The sequence below is a fragment of the Panicum hallii genome, chromosome 8, assembly GCF_002211085.1.
Source record: "Panicum hallii strain FIL2 chromosome 8, PHallii_v3.1, whole genome shotgun sequence".
Lineage (NCBI taxonomy): Eukaryota > Viridiplantae > Streptophyta > Magnoliopsida > Poales > Poaceae > Panicum > Panicum hallii.
Window position 1 is genome coordinate 44,691,652 of NC_038049.1, and position 20,887 is coordinate 44,712,538.

General features: G+C 51.9%; 1 protein-coding gene and 1 pseudogene across 1 annotated transcript; one reads left to right on the plus strand and one right to left on the minus strand.

The window, feature by feature from the left end:
* Nucleotides 1-418: 418 nt before the first annotated feature.
* LOC112872422 lies at nt 419-20,264 on the plus strand (annotated as a pseudogene).
* On the minus strand, nt 15,601-19,011 carry LOC112903381. The gene is made up of 4 exons (XM_025972633.1): nt 18,751-19,011; nt 17,769-18,663; nt 16,141-17,702; nt 15,601-16,062 (listed from the first exon to the last, which is right to left on the minus strand). The coding sequence occupies exons 1-4, from the start codon at nt 18,777-18,779 to the stop codon at nt 15,792-15,794; spliced, it is 2,757 nt and encodes a 918-aa protein (XP_025828418.1). The 5' UTR covers nt 18,780-19,011; the 3' UTR covers nt 15,601-15,791.
* Nucleotides 20,265-20,887: the final 623 nt, after the last annotated feature.

Sequence of the window (20,887 nt, forward strand, 5' to 3'; positions counted from 1 at the left end):
TACTTATACCCTCCACCTGTAGTCCTTCCGCATCCTCCGCCCGGACTGAGCCCGAAGGAGGAAGGGCAAGCCCAGCGATCGCCGCCGCTGTCAACATCGCCGTGGCGGGGACCGCGCCACAAGCCGGTGAAACCCCGCCGCCGGCAACGGAGACGCCGCGTCAAGCCGTGCGGATGAAGAGAGCCATTAAGAAAAATCTGTACTGTAAGTCTGCCTCTTGGTGCACTGCAAATGAATTGATCTTTCGACTTTCGTGTTTGCTAACTTCGACTTCATTAGTGCTGCTAGTGCTGCGGACCTTCAGCTGACGCTGACTTCGGCTGCCCCAGCCCCCGAGTCCTCGACCCGGGAAGAATCACCGAGTGCTGGGCCAGCCATCGCTGCGCCAGCCCCCGAGGCGCTGGCTCCCGAGGGGTCGATGCCCACGGGGCTAGCCCCCGGGGCCAACATCGCGCTGCCCGACCTGCCGCCTCCCGAGCCCCAACAAGTCGAAGCCGGGGGCGGTGGCGAGAAACAGGTCGAGGCCCTTGGCGCCGCTTCAACCGATGGCGCAGGTGCGTGTCTGACCGCCCCGGCTAGCTGCCAGGATCCGCATGATGTATGCTGATAACACTTATAGTTGCAGGTGCCCAGCGTCTGGTTACTGAAGGAGCCGTGGGGACTTCCGGGGGACCCGATGAGTTGCTGCTGATCGGGTCGGGTAGTCGGGAAGCCGTTGCCACGGACCTGTCAGACGACCTGCTACTGATGGATGACAATGTCAATATCCTCAAGAAGGCGCATGACTTGGCCATGGTAAGACCTGAGAGCGTTTCCGGTCAGTGGCTGAGTGGAGTTGCTAATCTGGCTTTGTCTTTTCTATGCAGAGCATGATCGCCCGCTCCCGGAAGCAGGCGGAGGAGTTGAAGACCCTTGCCCGCGACCGCAAGGAACTCGAGGCCCTGAGGGTGCGCCTTGACGACGAGAAGATGGAGAATGTACACCTTGAGAAAGTCAACGCCGAGCTCCAGCAACAACTCGAGGAACATAAGAAGGAGCTCGAGGCGCATAAGGAGCAGCTCAGGGCGCGAAAGAAGGCGCACCAAGGTAAACCATTGTTTCCCTCGGGTATTTTGCTCTGTATGACTCACCCTGGGTTCTGAAAAACTTTCCACCATAGAGCTTAGGAGAAATTTAATCAGTAAAGAAGAGCTACTTACTGACGTGAAGAACCTGCTCTATCGCCGTACAGATGACGTAGAGAGGCTGCAGAAGGTGATCGGCGACACTGAGCAACAGTTCGTCGACAGCCTTCAGCGGATCAAGACGCTGGGCGAAGAACTCGAGAGCATCAGGGGGGCCGCCCGGGAGCTGGTGGACATTGTGGACCCACCAGAAGAAAGTGAAGCGAACCTCCGGCCCCTGCTAGAGCGTCTCCGTGAGGCCCCGAAGAAAGTGATGAGGTTCCTTTCCGAGGCGCCTGTCACGTGCGTCAACAACGCCCTTGCAATCGTGAAGTCCTTCCTGCCGAGCGCGAAGCTGGAGATATTTGCTCAAGGCATGGCGGCGGACTGCACCGAGGAGCAGTTCGACAAATACCTCCTAGAGACCCAACCTGTATCAGAACACATAGTTTAAAGTGTAATGTAGGATTAGGGTACTGAAAACAAGTGTTCATTTCCTTGTATATATGGCTTCTTTTGATGTTTCTCGTTGTGTATGTGTGTGCCTTAGCTGAATTGGGATCCAGGCTTACAAGGCTCGAGTAGCAGGCGCTTCCCTGGGTGCAACAACCCGAAGGGTAGCTAGTACTCGTCTAACCGATTAGCCACAACTCGAACGAGCGGGTCTAAACTTGTTAGGCAAGAATGCGAGCATCGTCGCGGGATTGCCGTGCGTAGGGCAGAAGAATAAGACTACCCCGAGTGCGGCGACCGGAGTGTAGTCGAAGGTCGCTCCTGCTGTGAGCGTGCTCCGTAAGCTAGGTAAGACCCGGACGGACGGATCGAGCTTGCAAGGAGCAGGTGCGGGCGGTGCCGCGGGCTTGCCATTCTTTTTGGCGGATACAAGACTGTTCTGAGTGCAGCCACTCAGGATGTAGTCAAGATAGCTCTTTTATGCGAGCCTTTTCCAGCGTACTGCTATTAAGCTAGTCGAGCGGATCGACTGTGTTGGAGAAAATGCGACTGCTGTCGCGTGCGACCATCCGGGGTTGCGGCGAGACTCGATAGGCGGAGGAGTTAGCCAGAACCGACGGTTCCGTCAGGAATGGGAGTCGAAGGGGGATGATCGTGGCCATAGCCCCCGTATCATTCATGACAAGAAGTTGACTTATATATGTATGTGTTTGCACATGACCATGGCCATCGTGTGAGTAAGCAGGCATGTACACACCGAGTCGTGTGGCTCATAGCCTCCAAATTGACACGGGGAGAAAAGATCTTCTAAGCCCCCGAGGATTTTGCGATCACCAGGCCCCGACTTAAGGGTAGAACTTGCGCAGGTTCTGAACGTTCCAGGAGTTCGGGACCTCGCGACCCTCAGGGGATTGTAGTCGATAAGACTCTGGCCTTGTGACCTGCTTGACGATGAACGGGCCCTCCCACCTTGAATTAAGCTTGTGTAGGCCAGACTCGTCCTGAATACGACGCAAGACCAAGTCACCAACACTGAATGACCGCTCCCTGACGTTGCGATCATGGTATCGCCGGATCCCCTGTAGGTACCGAGCTGACTGAACAAGGGCGGTGCAGTGAGCTTCTTCCACAGAATCGAGCTCTAACTGCCGCGCCTCGTCCGCCTCGCCTTCATTGTACATTTCGACCCTTGGAGATTTCCACATGATGTCGGCTGGTAGAATAGCTTCGGATCCATATACGAGGAAGAAAGGTGTTTGTCCTGTGGCTTTGGACGGCTGAGTCCGAAGCCCCCAGACGACATATGGCAGCTCATGCACTCATTTGCCTCCCTTCTTGCTATTTTCATCATAAAGTCTCTTCTTGAGGCCGTCAATGATCAAGCCGTTCGCCCTTTCGACTTGTCCGTTGGCCCTTGGGTGTGCAACCGAGACATATTTAACTTCGATGCAAGCATTCTCGCAGAACTGCCAGAACTGGTTCGCCGTGAAGTTTGACCCCAAGTCTGTGATGATGGAGTTGGGGAAGCCGAAACGATGCAGAATATCGGAGATGAAGTCGACGACCCGATCCGGCGTGAGCTTGGCTATCGGCTTGTACTCGATCCACTTAGTAAACTTGTCGATAGCCACCAGAACATGGGTAAAACCGCTTGGCGCCGTCGTGAAGGGCCCGATCATGTCGAGACTCCAACAGGCAAAAGGCTAGGATGGCGGTATGGTGATGAGGCTGTGAGCTGGAACATGCGTCTGTTTGCCGAAGAATTGACAATTTTGGCACCTGTGCACAAGATCTTCTGCGTCGGTCATTGCGGTGGGCCACCAGAAACCGGCTCTGTATGCTTTCCCCACCAGCGTTCTTGGGGCCGCATGGTTGCCGCAGACGCCGTCGTGGATCTCCCGCAGTATGCCGTAACCATCTTCCTTTGTGACGCACTTCATGAGAACTCCTGACCGAGCGCCTCGCCGATAGAGATTACCGTCGACCAGGACGAAACCCTTGCTTCTTCATAAGATGCGAGCTGCTTCTGCGCTCCTGGCGTCAATTCCGGCTGGTAATCGTTGATCTTGAATGAAGTCGATAAAAACCCCTCGCCAGTCCTCTTCCAGCGCCATAACCTCTCGATCGGGTTGTTGGGGACCCGCGTCGATGGCTACTTGCGGAGAAGACTTGATGGATGGCTGTTTGAGCTCCTGGACGAAGACTCCCGACGGGACCTGGGCGCGCGTGGACCCCAATTTGGACAGGGTGTCCACGCCAACATTGTGTTCCCGCAACACATGATGAACCTCCAGGCCGAAGAATTTACTTTCCAACTTGCGCACTTTCTGTACGTAAGCATCCATTGTCTCCTTGTTGCAGTCCCATTCCTTGTTGACCTGTTGAACGACAAGAAGAGAGTCGCCGTATACAAGTAGTCGCTTGATCCCTAGTGATATCGCCAAACGAAGCCCGTGGAGCAAAGCTTCATACTCGGCTTCATTGTTGGATACCGCCCACAGGATCTGAAGGACATATTTCAACTGTTCACCTCGCGGAGAAATAAGTAGAACACCAGCGCCGCCGCCGTCGAGCTTGAGGGACCCATCGAAGTACATGGTCCAGTGCTCTGGCTTGTCCACTGGGGTTGGGACTTGATTCTCCCTCCATTCGGCCATGAAGTCGACCAGAGCCTGTGACTTGATTGCAGTGCGTGGCTTGAAGTCTATTGACAAAGCCCCCAGCTCCACTGCCATTTGGATATGCGCCCCGTGGCATCTTGGTTATGAAGGATATCCGCCAGCGGGAAGTCCGTGATCACGGTGATCTTGTACTCGTCGAAGTAATGGCGTAGCTTCCTTGATGTGATCAAGATTGCATACAAAAGCTTTTGAACGGCAGGATACCGTACCTTGGATTCGAAGAGGATTTCGCTGACGAAATAGACAGGCCTCTGTACTCCAAACGCATGGCCTTCTTTGCCCCGCTCGACTACAATAGCACTGCTGACAACATGAGTTATTGCCGCAATGTAAAGTAGTAGATCCTCCCCTGGCAACGGTGCTGTAAGGATTGGAGGTGACTGCAGATGATGTTTCAGATCCTGCAGGGCCCGCTCAGCCTCCTCCGACCATTGGAATTTATCCTGACGTTTCAGGAGCTTAAAGAAGGGTAGTCCCCTCTCCCCGAGCCGGGAGATGAACCTGTTCAGAGCCACCATACAACCTGTTAACTTTTGCACATCCTTGATTGTGGCCGGAGCCTCCATATCAGTGATGGCCGTGATTTTTACAGGGTTGGCTTCGATGCCCCGATTGCTGACAATGAACCCGAGCAACTTTTCTGAAGGTACTCCAAAGATGCACTTGGTGGGATTGAGTTTCCACCGAAATCTGCACAGACTGCTAAATGTTTCTTTCAAATCTGCGATCAAGTTATCGGAATCCCTGGTCTTGATGACCACGTCATCCACGTAAGCCTCAACATTCCGGTGCAGCTGATCCGCGAAACACATCTGGATCGCACGCTGGTATGTTGCTGTAACGCCCTGAAAATTTACCCAAGTAAACCACGCACTAAAGTGTTCCGATTAAAAACCACTCGCTGCCGAAACCCTAGCCCTAACCCTCCTAACCAACACTAAAACCCTATGCCGTCTTATCCCGCGCCGCTCGGAGGCCTGCCACCTGTGCGCGTTCATCCGCCGCGAATAACGCCGGCACAATCCTTTCTCGCGCAACGAGCGGATCCCGCGCGCGCGTGGCCGATCGGCCGCAGCTGCGGCCGCGATTGACGCCGACGCGTCTTTCTTCACTGTGCTCCTCGCGCTGCGCGCCCCCCCCCCCCCCCCGCGCGTGGCCGACCGGCCGCGGTCACAGCCGCGACCGGCGCCGACACCTCTCCTCCTCTCTCTTTCCTTCCTCTCTCTCTCCCTAATTCTTTTTTCTCTTTTCTTTCTCCTTTTCTTCCTTCCTCTCTTTTCCTTCTTCCTTCCCTCCCTTTTTCTTTTTCTCCCTCCTCCCTTCCTGCCTGCTCCTGAGCGCCGCCCGACCCCAGCTCCCGAACCACGGCTGCCTCTTCCCCCCCCTGTGCGCGCGCATGCCCCGGGCTCGGCCTCCCTGTGCCCACGCACGCCTCTGCGCCCGGCCGTGCACGCCCCGCGCGTGCTCCACGCGCCGCGCCGCTCGCCGCGCCGCCCGTCGCACGGCCACGCCGCGACGCCGCGTCAACCGCCGCTGCCGCGTCCTCCCTCGCCCCTGTATCCACGTGCGCACGCCGCGGTGAGCGCCGCCCCGCCCCCGTTCCGCGCCACGCCGCGTCGCGACGGCCGCGTGCGGCCGGAACGCCATTAATGGCGCCCGCACCGCCCGCCGGCCGCCATCGCCTCGTTCCCCTCCGCCCTGTCGCCCCCGTCCTCTATAAATTGGATCCCCGCGCGGCTCACCCACCCCACAACTCGCTCCACCACCCGGCCCCTCGCCTCCCCCAGCCCGGCGCCGCCCCCACGGACGCCTCTGCCCGCCGCCGCAAGCCCTCGTGGGCGCGCTCCCTCGCCCCACCCCGGCCCGAGGTAAGGCCGGGGATCGGTTCCCCTCCTCCCTCTCTCCCTTTTCCCCCACTCCCTGGCCGCGATTGAGCCCTCGGCCGCCGGATTGGGGCCGGCGCCGAGCCTCCCCCTCCCTCCTCTGTTTTTCCCTGGCAAGGGGAGGAAGAAGGAGGGCTTTTTGCCCAAACCCCCCTCCCCTTTCCTGTTTTTCCAAAGAAAACCCCCCCTCTAGGAACACCCCTGTCCATTCCCTTTTGCAAATGAAACCCCGCACGTTTTGTTATTTCGATTTGAACCCTCCAATGCATACGTCCAGATGTACTTGACAACCTTTTAGCATGACTAGGGAAATTCTAGGATTCGCGAATAGACCCTTACTCTCTTCAGATAATCGCGAATGAGCCCCTGGACCCCCGTTTAAGCCCTGGAACCGCCTTTAGCGCGTCATTTTATGTGCGAAACGACCTCCGATTGACCCGAAACTTTACCACTCCGCTTCTAGTATAGTTTTAGCTATGCCATTAAGAAACCACCCAGAGATATTGCCCCTAACTCCGTAACCAAATTATTTCCGATTCAAGCCTATCGGTAAAAGCTTTTAGTTCTTTCGCTTGATTGTGTGTCTATTTGTTTGCGTCGTAGGACACGGAGTGAACGACGAGGCTCCCGACCGCAACCAAGCAACTGAGGACCAGTACTGCGACCCCGAACCCGAAGGACAGTGCTCCGATCAGGACTTCCCGCAAGGGTTTGACGATGGCAAGTTCAATACCGCCCTTTGATGCATGTTTCTGTCCTAGTTTTTATAAACACGACCCAATGGCCTGTTGTATAAAATTGCATTGTTTTGCGTGCTGGAAACCCGGTAGGATAGCCACCCTTGTTTGAAGTAACCATACTTTGACTGCCTGATTTATAAAGAAAATGCGTGTGTGTGGGAAGGGATAAAATGTGGTTTTGAAAAGCGAGTTAGATGGGATGGATGGCATTTCTGTGTGAATTGCCGGTGGTGTGCTCGTACCTGTGTGGTTGAGCGTGGATGGGAGATATCCATCTTGTCATCCCTAAGGACCGAGTTGATGTGACATCTCACCTAGCTTCTCGTAGTGCGAACCACTTGACCGTTGTATGGGCAACGGCTTGGCCTAACCCCGTTAGTTAGTCTGATAGCCATCAGGAGAGCTGGGAGCAACGGGTGATCAAGGAGACGGGATAAGCTCTGTGTGACTTATGCCCCGGTTAAACCTCGGTGATAGGTCGAATGACCCCTTGATAAATCCCGTGATGGCTAGTCAGGTCTAGCTACGGTGGGTAAGGGCTTCGATGGGATCTGCACCGGCACTAAGGTGTTCGTGCTGTGGTACCCCACCTGTGGGTAAAGTTGCACACCTCTGCAGAGTTAAAACCTATTCGAATAGCCGTGCCCACGGTATTGGGCAGGTTACGGTGTGGTCACATAACTAGTGTTTCTCTCTGGGAAGGGTTGAACTGGTGTGTGTTGTTTAAAAGTATCCGGCAATGGTGTTGTGTGCTACGACGGACGGGGAGTCCGGTAGCGGCTTGAAACCTGGATCCGTGAGGATCGACATCGTGCGTACTTAGACACTTGAAAACTGGTTTTGAAAAAAAAAATGCTTTTAAAATAAACCCTTGCATATAATTGTGTTCCGCAAAAGAACCGTAACTTTATCCTTGAATTATCCTGTGCATCTAATTCTGCTATAACCCCCCCGTGGGTGTGATTGGACTTGCTGAGTACGTTTGTACTCACCCCGTTCTTACTTTACAGTGGAGGATCCCGACTACAACCCCGAGAACGACGAGTAGGGTCCCGTCCTGCACCCAGTCTTGCCTGTGGGTGAGGTCACCGTTGGAGCTCCGCATGGCGCAAGACTCTGATGATCCTTTGTTCGTAGCTAGTGTAGTTGTGTGGGTTCTGGTTGTAATCCTCGCGATAGTGGCGCTTCACTGCCCATTACCGCGTAGAGTTGTACGGTGATGTACCATCTGATGTAATAAAAGTGTTATCAGCCTCCTGGGACTGATAAACTGACACTTTTAAGTCTCCCCTGATGGGGGGACGCTTCAGTTGCGCCTGTGTTTTTCAACCCGAAGGACATTGTTTTGTAGGCGTAAGTCCCATATGGGGTGATGAAAGCAGTCTTGATTTGGTCCTCCTCCTTGAGCGTGATCTGATGATATCCTGAGTAACAATCAAGAAAACAAAGAAGGACACAACCAGCCGTCGAATCGACAACTTGGTCAATGCGCGGCAGCCCAAAATGATCTTTTGGGCAATGCTTGTTGAGATCAGTGTAGTCGACACACATTCTCCATTTATTGTTCTTTTTCTTTACAAGAATGGGATTTGCTACCCACTCTGGATGGATTACTTCTTTAATGAATCCAGCCGCGAGAAGTTTAGCGATCTCCCGTTTAATGGCCTCACGCTTGTCGTGAGCAAACCGCCGCAGGTGTTGCTTCTTAGGCGTAGCCTTCGGGTGTACATTCAAGGCATGCTCGATCAACTCCCTGGGCACCCCTGGCATATCCGCTGGTTTCCATGCGAATATGTCTCGGTTAGTCCGAAGGAAGTTGACGAGCGCGAGTTCCTATTTGTCACCCAAGCCCGCACCGATGACGGCAGTCTTAGATGAATCTCCCTCCTGAAGCTGGATCATCTTGAGGGCCACATCATTAGTCGACTGGATGCTCGACTTGTTGGTCTTCTTAGAAGGAATCTCCAGCCCGGTCTGGGAGAGCTGCTGCGCGGCCGCGAGTACTTCTCCCGAAGCATCTGGCACGCGAGTAGTCGAAGCGTATTGGATCGCCTCCTGATTGCAGTCGTATGACTTCTTCAAGTCGCCGCGGAGGGTGAGCACTCCACCGAGTCCTGGCATCTTAAGAAGTAGATAGACATAATGCGGCACTGCCATAAACTTGGCAAGTGCCGGACGACCCAGTATTGCATGGTAGGAAGAGTCAAAAGTAGCCACTTCAAATTTGATGAACTCAGTACGATAATTCTCCCGCGTGCCGAAGGTGACTGGGAGGACCACCGTACCAAGCGGGTGCGCCGCATTACCTGGGACGATGCCGTAAAAGGGGGACTTGCTGGGAATCAGCATATCCTTGAACTCCAAACCCATTTTCTTCAAAGTACTGACGAAGATGAGATTGAGCCCGCTCCCGCCGTCGATGAGGACCTTGGTAAGCTTGACCTCCGCCACCACAGGATCTAGGACCAAGGGGAACTTGCCGGGCTCGGAAAAGCTCCTCCACTGGTCATCACAAGAGAATGAGATGGGGACCTCCGACCAACGGAGTGGCCGTGGTATTGCCGGCTCGATGGACAAAATCTCCCGGAGGAGCAGCTTCTGATCCCGCTTGGAACAAAAATCCTCGTCTCCCCCAAAGATGACGTTGACAACCTTTGACGCATCCTGAAACTTCGGGTTGCGCCCGTGATCCTCTTGATCATCATCCTCGGGTTCTTTGTCAGCAGGCTTCTTGTTCTTCTTTCCACCACCGGAGTTGCTGAACGTCCTCCGAAGGTGATAGCAGTCGATGGCAGCATGGTTGGCGCTCGGATGCCATGGGCACTTCTTTTGCAGGAGCTTTTCAAACTCCTCCTGCATCGTCGACTTCTTGCCCCGCGGAGGACGGTCGATAGCCGCGATGACCTCATCTAGCTTTCGTTTCCGGGGTGGCCCCGAAAAGTCCCGCTGGCCTTTGTCGCTGCGGTTGTCGTTAGGGCGCCGCAGATTGCTATGTTGGCACCGCGGGAACCGTTCCCGCATCTTCTCCTCCTGCTCGGACCAATCGTGCATCATATCACGAAGGCCCGCAACAGTTTTCGGCCTGTTCCGCCCGAAATCCCTGTATATGCCCGGGTCGGTGATGCCGTTGTAGAAGCAGTCGATGATGTCGTCCTCCGAGATGTTCGCGATGGTGGCGCGGATGTCGAAGAAGCGACGCGCGTAGGACCGCAGGAGCTCGTTACGCTCTTGTGTGCACTGGGCAAGATCGTGTCGAGTACCTGCACGGGTGATCGCTCCCTGGAAATTGTCGATGAAGACCTTCTTAAGTCATTCCCAGGAGTTGATGGAATTGCTGCCGAGGCTCTCCAGCCAAGTGAGCGGTGCAGGATCCAAAGCCATCGGGAAGTAGACGACTTTCATGATATTTGAGCCGCCCGCGACCTCAATGGCCGTGGAGTAGCAACGGAGCCACTGCTGGGGAGCCTGCTTGCCGTCGTACTTGGTGATGCCGATCGGCTTGAAGCCCTCTGGGTACTTGTAGCTGCTGAAACGAGCAGAGAAAGCAGGGAATCGATCGCTACAGTCAGTACCTTCAGTTTCGACTTCTTCGCGGGTCCTGCGCCTGGAGGAGATCACGGTGCGCGCGTCGCGACCTTCATTGATGTGCTGGCGCAGGTCCTCCGGGGGAGGTCGTCGATTAGCTTGTCGCAGATGACCCCCTTGCGGTGGCTGTTGCCTCCCGACAGGGGCCTGGCTCCCACGTGCGTTGTCATTGCTGATCTGGAGTTGAGGACGGCCGCCAGCCGTTCGACTGCGAGCCTGACTTCGACTCTCATCCACGCGTTCTTCCCGGATGATGGACACCGGATTGTGTTGATCCAGCAGGATCCAAGCCCTCTGTGCGTAGAGGAGTGCTTGACGTACCTCTGGATCGTGGCTGCGCTCGAGGATAGCCGTTACCCTGGCGATGTTGGCCACCGGAGTCCTGAAACCCCGCTCACTTACGGCAGCAAACTCAGGGTCGAGCTCGCGATGCATAGATCGCCTTCGTTCATTAGCCCTCCTCCGCCGGATTGTGCGGGCCCTGTTCCTGGCCCTCCGCGCCTCTCGATCGGCGTCGTTCTCGTTATCGGCGTTGGCCGTGATCTCATCTTCGGAGATTGCTTCAAAGTTGTCGGTGGGAAAGTCCCCACCGTCCTCGCCTTCTTCGGCCATCAGCACCTAGCGGGAGGAAAGGTCACGAGAGCTTTCGTCGACTAGTTCAGTCGACCCTTCCGCCACCACAGCCAATGGCCTGCCTTCTTGGAAGGGCAATAGCTTGAGGTGAGCCACAAGCCGGCCCTCTGCCTCCGGTAGATCGGAGAGCATCATGCCCCTCCAATGCACAATGCACCCCTTCGGCAAAGAGGTGATCACCAAATCACCGGGACCGGAACAACCCGAAGCCCCCCGACACGCGGTGGCTTCAGGATTTCCATACTGGAGCAGCAAGTCCAGATCCTTCTCTAACATGGAGAGGGATCCAGATACGTTGGCCTCCTCGACACGTGCTGCAGAAGCATGGAGCGACAAGTTGTCGAGTTCGTCGACGAACTTGTCGAGGCCGTTGCGGGGATCCGAAGCGAAGGTTTTTGGCATCATGTCGACGAGGAATCGCCGAAAGTTGCCCACACCATCTGCGATGCAAACCCACGAGCCAAACACGAACGTCGTGCCCTGAGAAGGAACTGACTTGATGAAGTTGAAAGACGCCATCGAGCTCGCCGGTGGATCTTCGACGCGCTCCCCTACCTGGCGCGCCAGCTGTCGGTATTTAACCGGCTGCCCACCGAGGGATATACCCAAGGTGGTAAGTTTTGGGTGAGGAGACGCCGAGATCAGGAACTCGAAGGTGCAAGGAACACAAGACTTAGACAGGTTCGGGCCGCGCGGAGCGTAACACCCTACGTCCTGTATAGTTTGTATTGCCTTTGGTGTAGAATGATCTAATGATTTCTGTTTTGAGGGAGTCCCTGACCTCCCTTATATATCCGAGAGGTCAGAGTTATAAAGATGCTAACCAACCTCCGTCAAGGGATCATACCAGAGCATATCTCGAGTAGATCCTCTCCGTGTTGGTTAGCTCTATCTCCTATTTAAACGGGATAAATAAGAGATAAAGGAAATGAATAAGAGATAAGACGGGCTTAATCTCTTAGACTACGTAATGTGCCCAACCCAGTGGCCCCGGGTCTGACACCTTTTGTCTGCATCATCCATCATATACAATTTCAGAATACTCAACTCTCATTTTTATTTTCCGAGGAGTCAAATAATTTTAAATTTGACCAAATTTATATAAAATATAGTAGTAACATTTATGATACAAAATAAGTACCATTATATTAGTTATGTAATATATTTTATACTAGATCTATTTAGAGATAAATTTTTTGTATAAATTTGGTTAAATTTGAGAAATTGTTTGACTTCTTGAGAAGCGATAGTTGTATTTTCTTTTTGACGGAGGGAGTAGAACTTGTTCACGGAAAGGTCAGAAAGGACAGACAAAAGGGAATATGAAGATAATGGCCTGCCTAATAACAAGAAAGTTTCGTTCAGCAGCTTGTAAAGCTGCTGCTGCTGGTGCATTGGAGACGATGAAACGAACAAGACAGTTTCGTTCAGAAACCAGCTGAAAAGCAACAAGAGGAGCACACCATGTAACGGCATTTCATTGGCTACGAAAGGAATATATTTTTGGAAAAATTCCCTGGAAGGCCCTCAAGCAAATGACGCTTCCTTGCTTCCTTCTATGGTCCTGAAAAACTGAGACGCCCTTCTGTGGCCTCCTTTTTATTTTCGTTCCCTTCCACGATCCTCCCGTTACATCTGCAGTTAAGTCCCAGTTAAATGGCTGTGAAAAGACCATAGTATCTCCGGGCCCGCAGCCCGCCGCCCGCCGCGCACCCGCCGCCCGGCGCCCGGCGCCCTCCGCCCGCCGCCCGCCGCCCGCCGCGCGCCGCCCGCCGCTCACGGGATGGATGGGGAAGATGGGGTCGGGGGCGTGTGTGGGAGTGCCAGGGGCAGTTCAGACTAAGATATTTTTCTTCTCATCTCAAACCTTAAACCCTAACAGAATGGGCTAACGGATCTAATAGGAGGGCTATGGAAGGGAACGAAAATAAAAAGGAGGTCACGGAAGGGCGCTCAGTTTTTCATGACCACGGAAGAAGTGTCATTTGATTGAGAGCCTTCCCGATAATTTTCTCGACATTTTTTCCTCTTCACTAGTTTGTGAATTCTAAACGCAACAAGACACCATGATTGGATTTCCTTGCTGCCATTTCTTGGTGATGCCCCCTTGCTTGCATTGGATTGGATTGGGATGGGTTGGAACCATCGATTGGAGCTCCACGAGGAGGTTCCTATTCCAGCAATCTTTCCCTTTAAGTATCGATCGGGATGCATTGCAGATTTACATTGCAGCGCTTATAGTAACAGGCAGCCATGGTTCCCCGGGTGTTCCCCGGCGACGCCGACGAGGCGGCCTCCTCCTACCTTAACCTCTCCCACATTGCTCTTCTCATGGAGGAGGAAGAGGAGGAGGACGTCGCCGAGTTGAGCCCGGACCACCCCGCGCTCCTCTACGCCCAGCAGCCCTTCTGCCAGATTCTCTCCGGCGCCCCCTTCTCGCCGGACCAAGGCCCCGTCTTTCCCGGCGACCGGGGTTCACTCAATGGCTGTGGCCACGACAAGGAGTACAGCACCGACATGTTCACCGCTGCATTCTTCAGGGGCGTGGAAGAGGCCACCAAGTTCCTGCCCGCCGACACTGCTGAAAAGCCGCTGAGGAGCAAGGAGTCAGCCGGCGGTAGGGGCCGCAGGGACAGGTACAGCGGCGGCGGCGGCGAGCAAGAGGCTGAGGCCGGCAGGGCCAGCAAGCTGGCGACGGCCGAGTCGGCGGAAGCCGGCGCCCGCGAGATGTTCGATGAAATGATGCTCAGGGGATTCGATGCCTGCTCCAAGGGGATGGGGGGCCTGACTATTTCCATGGAGAATGTGCCCGCAACGGACAACAAGAAGGCGGGGAAGAGGACCAGGACACGAGGCAAGCGCCGCGCCGCGAAGGTGGTTGACCTGCACACCTTGCTCCATTGTGCCAAGGCAGTCATCGACGACCGCCGGAGCGCGGACGAGCTGCTCAAGCAGATCAAGGTCCACGCCTCGCCCACGGGCGACGCCACACAGCGGCTTGCCTACTGCTTTGCACAGGGGCTCGAGGCACGCCTGGCTGGCACTGGGAGCCAGGTCTACAGGTCGCTCACTGCGGACCGCACACCGCTGCTGGAGTTCCTCAAGGCCTACCAGCTCTTCATGTCAACCTGCTGCTTCAGGAAAGTGGAGGGTTAATAAGTTCCATGCCATCACAATTCTCCCGGTTTCGAAAAATGCCATCAACCTTTCATTCCTCACACAGGTGCCATTACAATTTCTCCAGAGTTAGAAACATGCCATTCTATACGTTTTGCAGTAGTTGGGCCCGCTGTCAGGTTACTGTATTTCCGTATGGACTAGAATACCCTTAACCTTATCCTTTTACAGTGCCTCACATCGAAGACGTTTTGCGGTCCCTCGTCCTGCCCGACAGTCTCGCCGCTCCCTGGCTCCGTTGCTCGCCGTCCCTAGCTCGCCGTCGCCGTCGCTCACCGTCCCTGGCTCGCCGCCGCCGCCGCTCGCAGTCGCCGCCGTCCCCCACCCCTGCCCCCGACCTCGCACCTTCGCCAGATTCGCGACTTCGCCGTCCCTGCCTTGCCGTCGCCGCCGCTCGCAGTCGCCGCCGCTTGCAGTCGCAGGGAGCTGGATTCGCGACTTCGCAGGGAACCGGACCGACGACCATGGAGAAGGGGAACGGCCTCGGCTGATCCAGAGCCGCCATAGGAAGCGCCCCCTCCCCCTGGATACCTCCCTCCCTGAGCGCCCACCTCCACTCGACGGGAGCGGCTCCTTCGGCCACCTCGCCATGCAAGGCTGGCCGTCACCCACCATGGCACAAGTTAGAGCATCCAGGACACCTTCAAAAGCGGCCACGGCATCCAGCGCTTGTAGCAGCGATGTGCGGCAGCTTCCTCTTGTCAATTGCCCGTACTGTGGGAAGTGGATCATCAGACGACAAAGCAAGCAGCCTGCCACATTGGGGGCATATTTTTTCAAGTGTGAAGATAATGTCCAGGTTGTTCTTTCATGACTTGCATAATTATGTCCATTCTTTGTTGTTCATACGTTCCTGACAGTTGCTTGGTATAAATAATTGATGCAGGGTGATCCGACAAGTTGTAGCTTCTACAAGTGGGAAAATGATTATAGGAAGTGGTTAATGTCAACTTACAGGGAATATGTTGATGCTCCTCAATGTGACACACGAGAATTTCAGCAACTAAAGCATGACATCGGACAGTTGAAGCAAATTGTGACTGAGCTGAAGATGGAGATTGTTGCCTTGCGCACAAAATCACCAAAACCATTTGTAATAGTTGATAGTGCGTGTGTATTGAGTCTTGTCATTGGATGTATGTTTGGCATTGTTGTTGCAATGTATTTGGACTGAATTTTAATGAAAATTTGGCGTGGTGCTGTCCAGAAAAATGATATGTTGCTGTCCAGAATTATGATATACATGTCCAGAATTTTGATATGTGCATGTCCATAACTATTGAAATGAGCATAACCATTGAAATGTCCATAACCATTCCCACCAGGCACATACATGTTCATAAATCACAAACAACTAGTTCAGATGTCCACAGACATGTCTAGAACAATTACAAATCGTGTTCACAAGGTCAACAAAAGCATAGGACTGGAAGGAACGAACATGACCATTCCAGAATTTTAAACAAAACAAAAGCATCATTCAGAAGGAAGACTTAAATCTTTGAGATAATCCAAAAGCTTCTTTATCACTTTTGGAGGAGGTGCACTTGATTCAGCTAGAGCCTTCTTTTTCTTGGGAGTTTTTCTCTTCTTCTTTGGAGTCGTCTTCTTCTTTGCAGGAGTATTATTTTCCTTGTTGCTAGCCTTCTTCTTTGGAGCAGTCTTCTTCTTCTTCTTTGAAGCACCCTTCTGTTCGTTGCTGTTCTTTCGCTTCTTTGATGTCTGACCTTCATCACTTGTGCGCTTCCTAATAACAGACAAGGAAATATGTGTTATCTGCATTTGTGGTACATAAATTGAAATGACAATAAGAAAATCTAATTACCTCTTTGGTTGTGGTGTAGCATCAGAGGTGTCTTCATCACTTGCTTCAGCCATTTTGCATGTCTTCTGAAAGTGGCCTAGCCCTCCACACCTCTTGCACCTAACAGTTTTCCTTCCAGGTTCAAGGAAACCTCTTATTCTAGTCACTTTAGGTCTCCCAGCCGCCCTCTTCTGCTTGGGTGGGTACAATTTGTATCCAAGGTCAACCATAGGTAATAGTGTCTTGTCTCGCATAGGTGGCACCATTCCAGCATATGCTGCTCTAAACTTGTTGACTGAGTAGTACTCGTGAACATAGTCTGCAATTTTCCCTCTATTGGCACAAATCCAAGCCAGGGCATGGTTGCATGGCTTCCCAGTAACTTGCCATTGCCTGCAAGAGCACTTATGATTTTGTAAGTCAACTGTGTGTCTCCTAGTAATGTTGTCACTGTCAACAAGTGTGACCTCTGCAAAGTCATCATCACTCTTAGCACACTTGACAACTCTCAAGTTCTTGGTGGCTTTGTTGAGGTCCATAATTACAGAAGGTAAGATGCCATCATCCATCTTCCTTCCAATTTCCCTCCTAAATGCCATTTTTTCCATGATCAACTCTCTAAGTTCATCTACTAGCTCATGAACCAAGAGCCCCCTGAGGTGCTTAATTTGCTTGTTGAAACTCTCTGATATATTGTTGGTTAAGTAATCACACTTACAGAGCTCTGAAAACCCACTTCTATACCAAATTCTATAATGGTTATTTTCAAGCCATGCTATAGCATCTGGAAATGCTTCATGTATCTTCTTCAGGTGCCATTTGAATTGATCTTCTGTGTAGGACCTTGCAGCTGGATACAAATGCTGAGTGAAGATTGGACCTCTATATTTCCTCATAAAATTGGCATATAGGTGCCTCATACACTCTCTGTTCTCAGCTTCTGGATACACTGCGTCTACAGCAATTTCCAAGCCCTTACATGCATCAGAAGATATTACTAGACCTGGTGGGCTACCTATGGCTCTCTTCAAGTTGTTCAAGAACCACATCCAGTTGTCAGTTGTCTCTGAATCAAAAATGGCAAATGCAACATAAAAAAGCCAATTGTGACCATCAACCGATGTAGCTGCAGCAAGCTGACCACTATATGTTCCAAGAAGTCTAGTTGCATCTAGAGCAATGTACGGTCTGCAACCATCCAAAAATCCATCTATACATGGCTTCAATGCTACAAAAATCCTCTTGAACCTGTCCTTATTACCAACCTTGTGAACATCATACTCCAAAACTGAACCTGGACATATCCTCGCTATTTCAGCTGCCCAATTGAACAGATGTTGGAAACTCTCATTGTATGTACCATGAACTTGTTGTTTTGCAAGCCTAAGTCCAGCCCAAGCCTTTGAGTACCTAAGCTTTATTCTGTACTCTTCTTCTATCTTTTCTTTAGCAAACTTCGCTCCCTTATCTGGATTTGTCTTAACCCATTCAGCAAGCCTGTCTGCAACCCAACTCTGAGAAGCCATCTTGCTTTCACATTGTTTTGTTGTGCAACAATTGTGATTGAATGGTAACTTCTTTATCTGCAGAAAAATGGTATCACAATTAGTACAAACAAAAAAAAATCAATGCAAACTACAAATAATCACCTGAATTGTTCGGTCGTCCTGCAACCTTGATGCATGAATACGCCATGGGCAACCTTCACTCGCGCAATCAGCTCTGAATCTTGTGGGATCTGTCTTAATATTAGCTAACTCAAAACCTTGTATAATTGCATGTTGCCTAATGGCTTTTCTGAAATTGACTATGTCGGAAAAAACGGCGTCCACCCGAATGTCCGGTTCTATTGGGTTGTGAATGACTATAATCTCTTGTGTGTCAACATCATTAATCTCTGGCTCAACATGAGATGCATACCCAGCAGCATTAGAAAGTGCAGGTTCATTATCAGCATTAGGAGGTGCAGGTTCAGCGGTAGCACTAGCAGAAATTGCTCCTACATCAGCCGCAGCATTAGGAGTTGCAGTCTCAGTTTCAATAGCAGCACTAGCACCAGTACGATTTGGGTTAATACCATATATGTACTCATCATCAACACCCACATACTCCTCAGAGATGTCAAACACTATTGGTAGTTCAGGTTCATCTTCATCGTCATCTATTGCACACTCTGCCTCTACAGATGCACTAGCTTGCTGACCCTCGGGTGTTATGACACATTTAGGTTCCTCATTGTCAATAGTAATAGAAGCAACTAGCATCAAATGTTTCTCTACCTCATACATGTTAAGCACATCTGCAATCTGATACTCTGACTCCAGTAGAATGTCCTCCCCTAACCTCTTGTCGTACACCCACAATGAAATACATTGGTTCGAACCCAAGCTTATCCCAGATTTTAAGCTACTGATCAGAAATTCCAAAGAAATTTGTGCTCTATCAATTATGAAATCCCGAATTAAGCTTCTGGTGTAAGTTTTTTTACCATTTTCGTCAACGGTAATGAATCCTTGAACCTTAACATGTACATTGTACACGTTCCTAGTAAACGAATCGACCGCAACCAGGGTTAGCATTAGGGTTCCTGCAATTAACTAACGAATCAAGTGAAGCATGGCAGGTACTTACGGAGTGTGCGGCCCAAATCCCGCCTCCATGGTCGAGCTCCGCGCAGGACCTTATGGGTCACCCGAGCCCCTTCTCCCTAGCCTTCTCCTTGCGCCTGCTCGCTGCGAGGTCGCCGGGGAGAGTCGCTCGGCGAGGAAGTAGCGCCTGCGCTTGCTGGGGTTCACCCGAGCCCCTTCTCCATGGTCACCGGTGGGGGGACGTCGCCGAGGAACCCAAGGTAAGTCGGGGGGAGGGGTGCCAGAGGGGGGCGGGGGTTGGGGCTGGCCACAGCAGCGACTGCAAAACGTCTTCGATATGAGGCACTGTAAAAGGATAAGGTCAGGGGTATTCTAGTCCATACGGAAATACAGTCACCTGACAGCGGGCCCAACTAGCTGCAAAACGTATAGAATGGCATGTTTCTAACTCTGGAGAAATTGTAATGGCACCTGTGTGAGGAATGAAAGGTTGATGGCATTTTTCGAAACTGGGAGAATTGTGATGGCATGGAACTTATTAACCCCGTGGATTATGGCCTCCACTCTGGGTTCCAGTGGCCGGAGCTGTTGCGTCTGTTGGGGTCTAGTGATGGTGGGCCGCCAGAGGTGAGGATCACCAGCATTGACCTCCCTCAGCCTGGGTTCCGCCCAGCAAACCACATTGCAGAGATGGGCCATCGCCTGAGCAACTGTGCCCGTCAGTTCTGTGTGCCACTAAAGTTCGGTGCTGTGGTGGCACAGTGGCACACCATTTGCATCGACGATCTGAATGTGGAACCTGATGAGGTCCTTGTCGTCAACGACCTGTTCAATTTCAGAACCTTGATGGATGAGAGTGTCGTCATAGACAGATCAAGCCCCAGAGATGTTGTCCTCAGCAACATTGCCAAGATGAAACCTGACGTCTTCATCCAAGGCATAATCAATGGTTCATATGGCACCTTCTTCTTGTCTCGGTTCTGAGAGGCCCTCTATTACCACTCCGCGATGTTTGACATGCTTGATGCAACCATGCCCCGTGAGAGCCGGCTGCGGTTGGTGCTTGAACGGGATATATCTTTGGTTGGGTTGCCTTGAATGCCATTGCTTGTGAGGGTGAGGACCGGGTGGAGCGTGGCGAGACATATAAGCAGTGGCAGATCAGAAACCGACGGGCTGGTCTAAGGCAACTTCCGTTAAATAGAGAGTCCGTTAATATGGTGAGGAACATTGTCAAGAATCAGTACCACAAGGACTTTGTTATCCAGGAGGATCAGCAATGGCTACTGCAGGGGTGGAAAGGCCGCATCCTCTTAGCCCACTCAATGTGGGTGGCAGATGGTGCTAGCTCCGGATGGTAGTTTTTCACACTGAAACATAAATGGGATATTAATACCAGATACAGTTATGCTAGTGTTTTTATGGAGATCTATAAATATGATCCAGTGGACTTTGATTGGTTGCATCTTTCTAGATGACTTAAGGTGGGCAGCCACTGCTTTGACTCTTAATCTGACATCTTTTTCTCTGTCTGATTCATTCGTTCACTGTAGGTGAGGAGGAAGATGGGTACGCCACTGAGTTCAAATACTGTAGTGAAAACTAAATGAACAGAAGAATGTGGTGATCTCATCCTCTTGTATTTTTAAATTGAATACATGACAATGTATTGGATCTATTGGCTCATGCTAAGGAAATTAGTAACATAATCACTATGTTTGTTGCTACTGAGTACAGTTGCCTGATAAGTATCTGTTCAAATGACATGCTTTATTAAATCATCTTTCATTGGTCAATCCGGTTCTAGGTACATATTCGTGTAGGATGGCTGTCAGATTTGTTTGCACTTCTCTGCATCAAGAGTAACTAAATGCCATATAAAGTAGCTAATGTGCTTTATTTATGCTTCATTCTTGTACTGTGCTTATGGTCTCTATTTTGTCTGTCAGTCCTGAAACTACTCTGATTCTATTATATAACCTTGCAAGAGATCAAAACAAAATGATCCAATTAAACTTGTATTGATTCAGGAGATGCTTATATTTTGCATTGAATCTCCGTTTATTCCGCTTATGTTTCAGGGCCTAGATTCATAGTGTGGAGTATTATGTCTACGTCTAGTTGCATATAAAGGAATCAGTCTGAATAAGGTACACTGGTACGGACTGCAGTATGGGCCT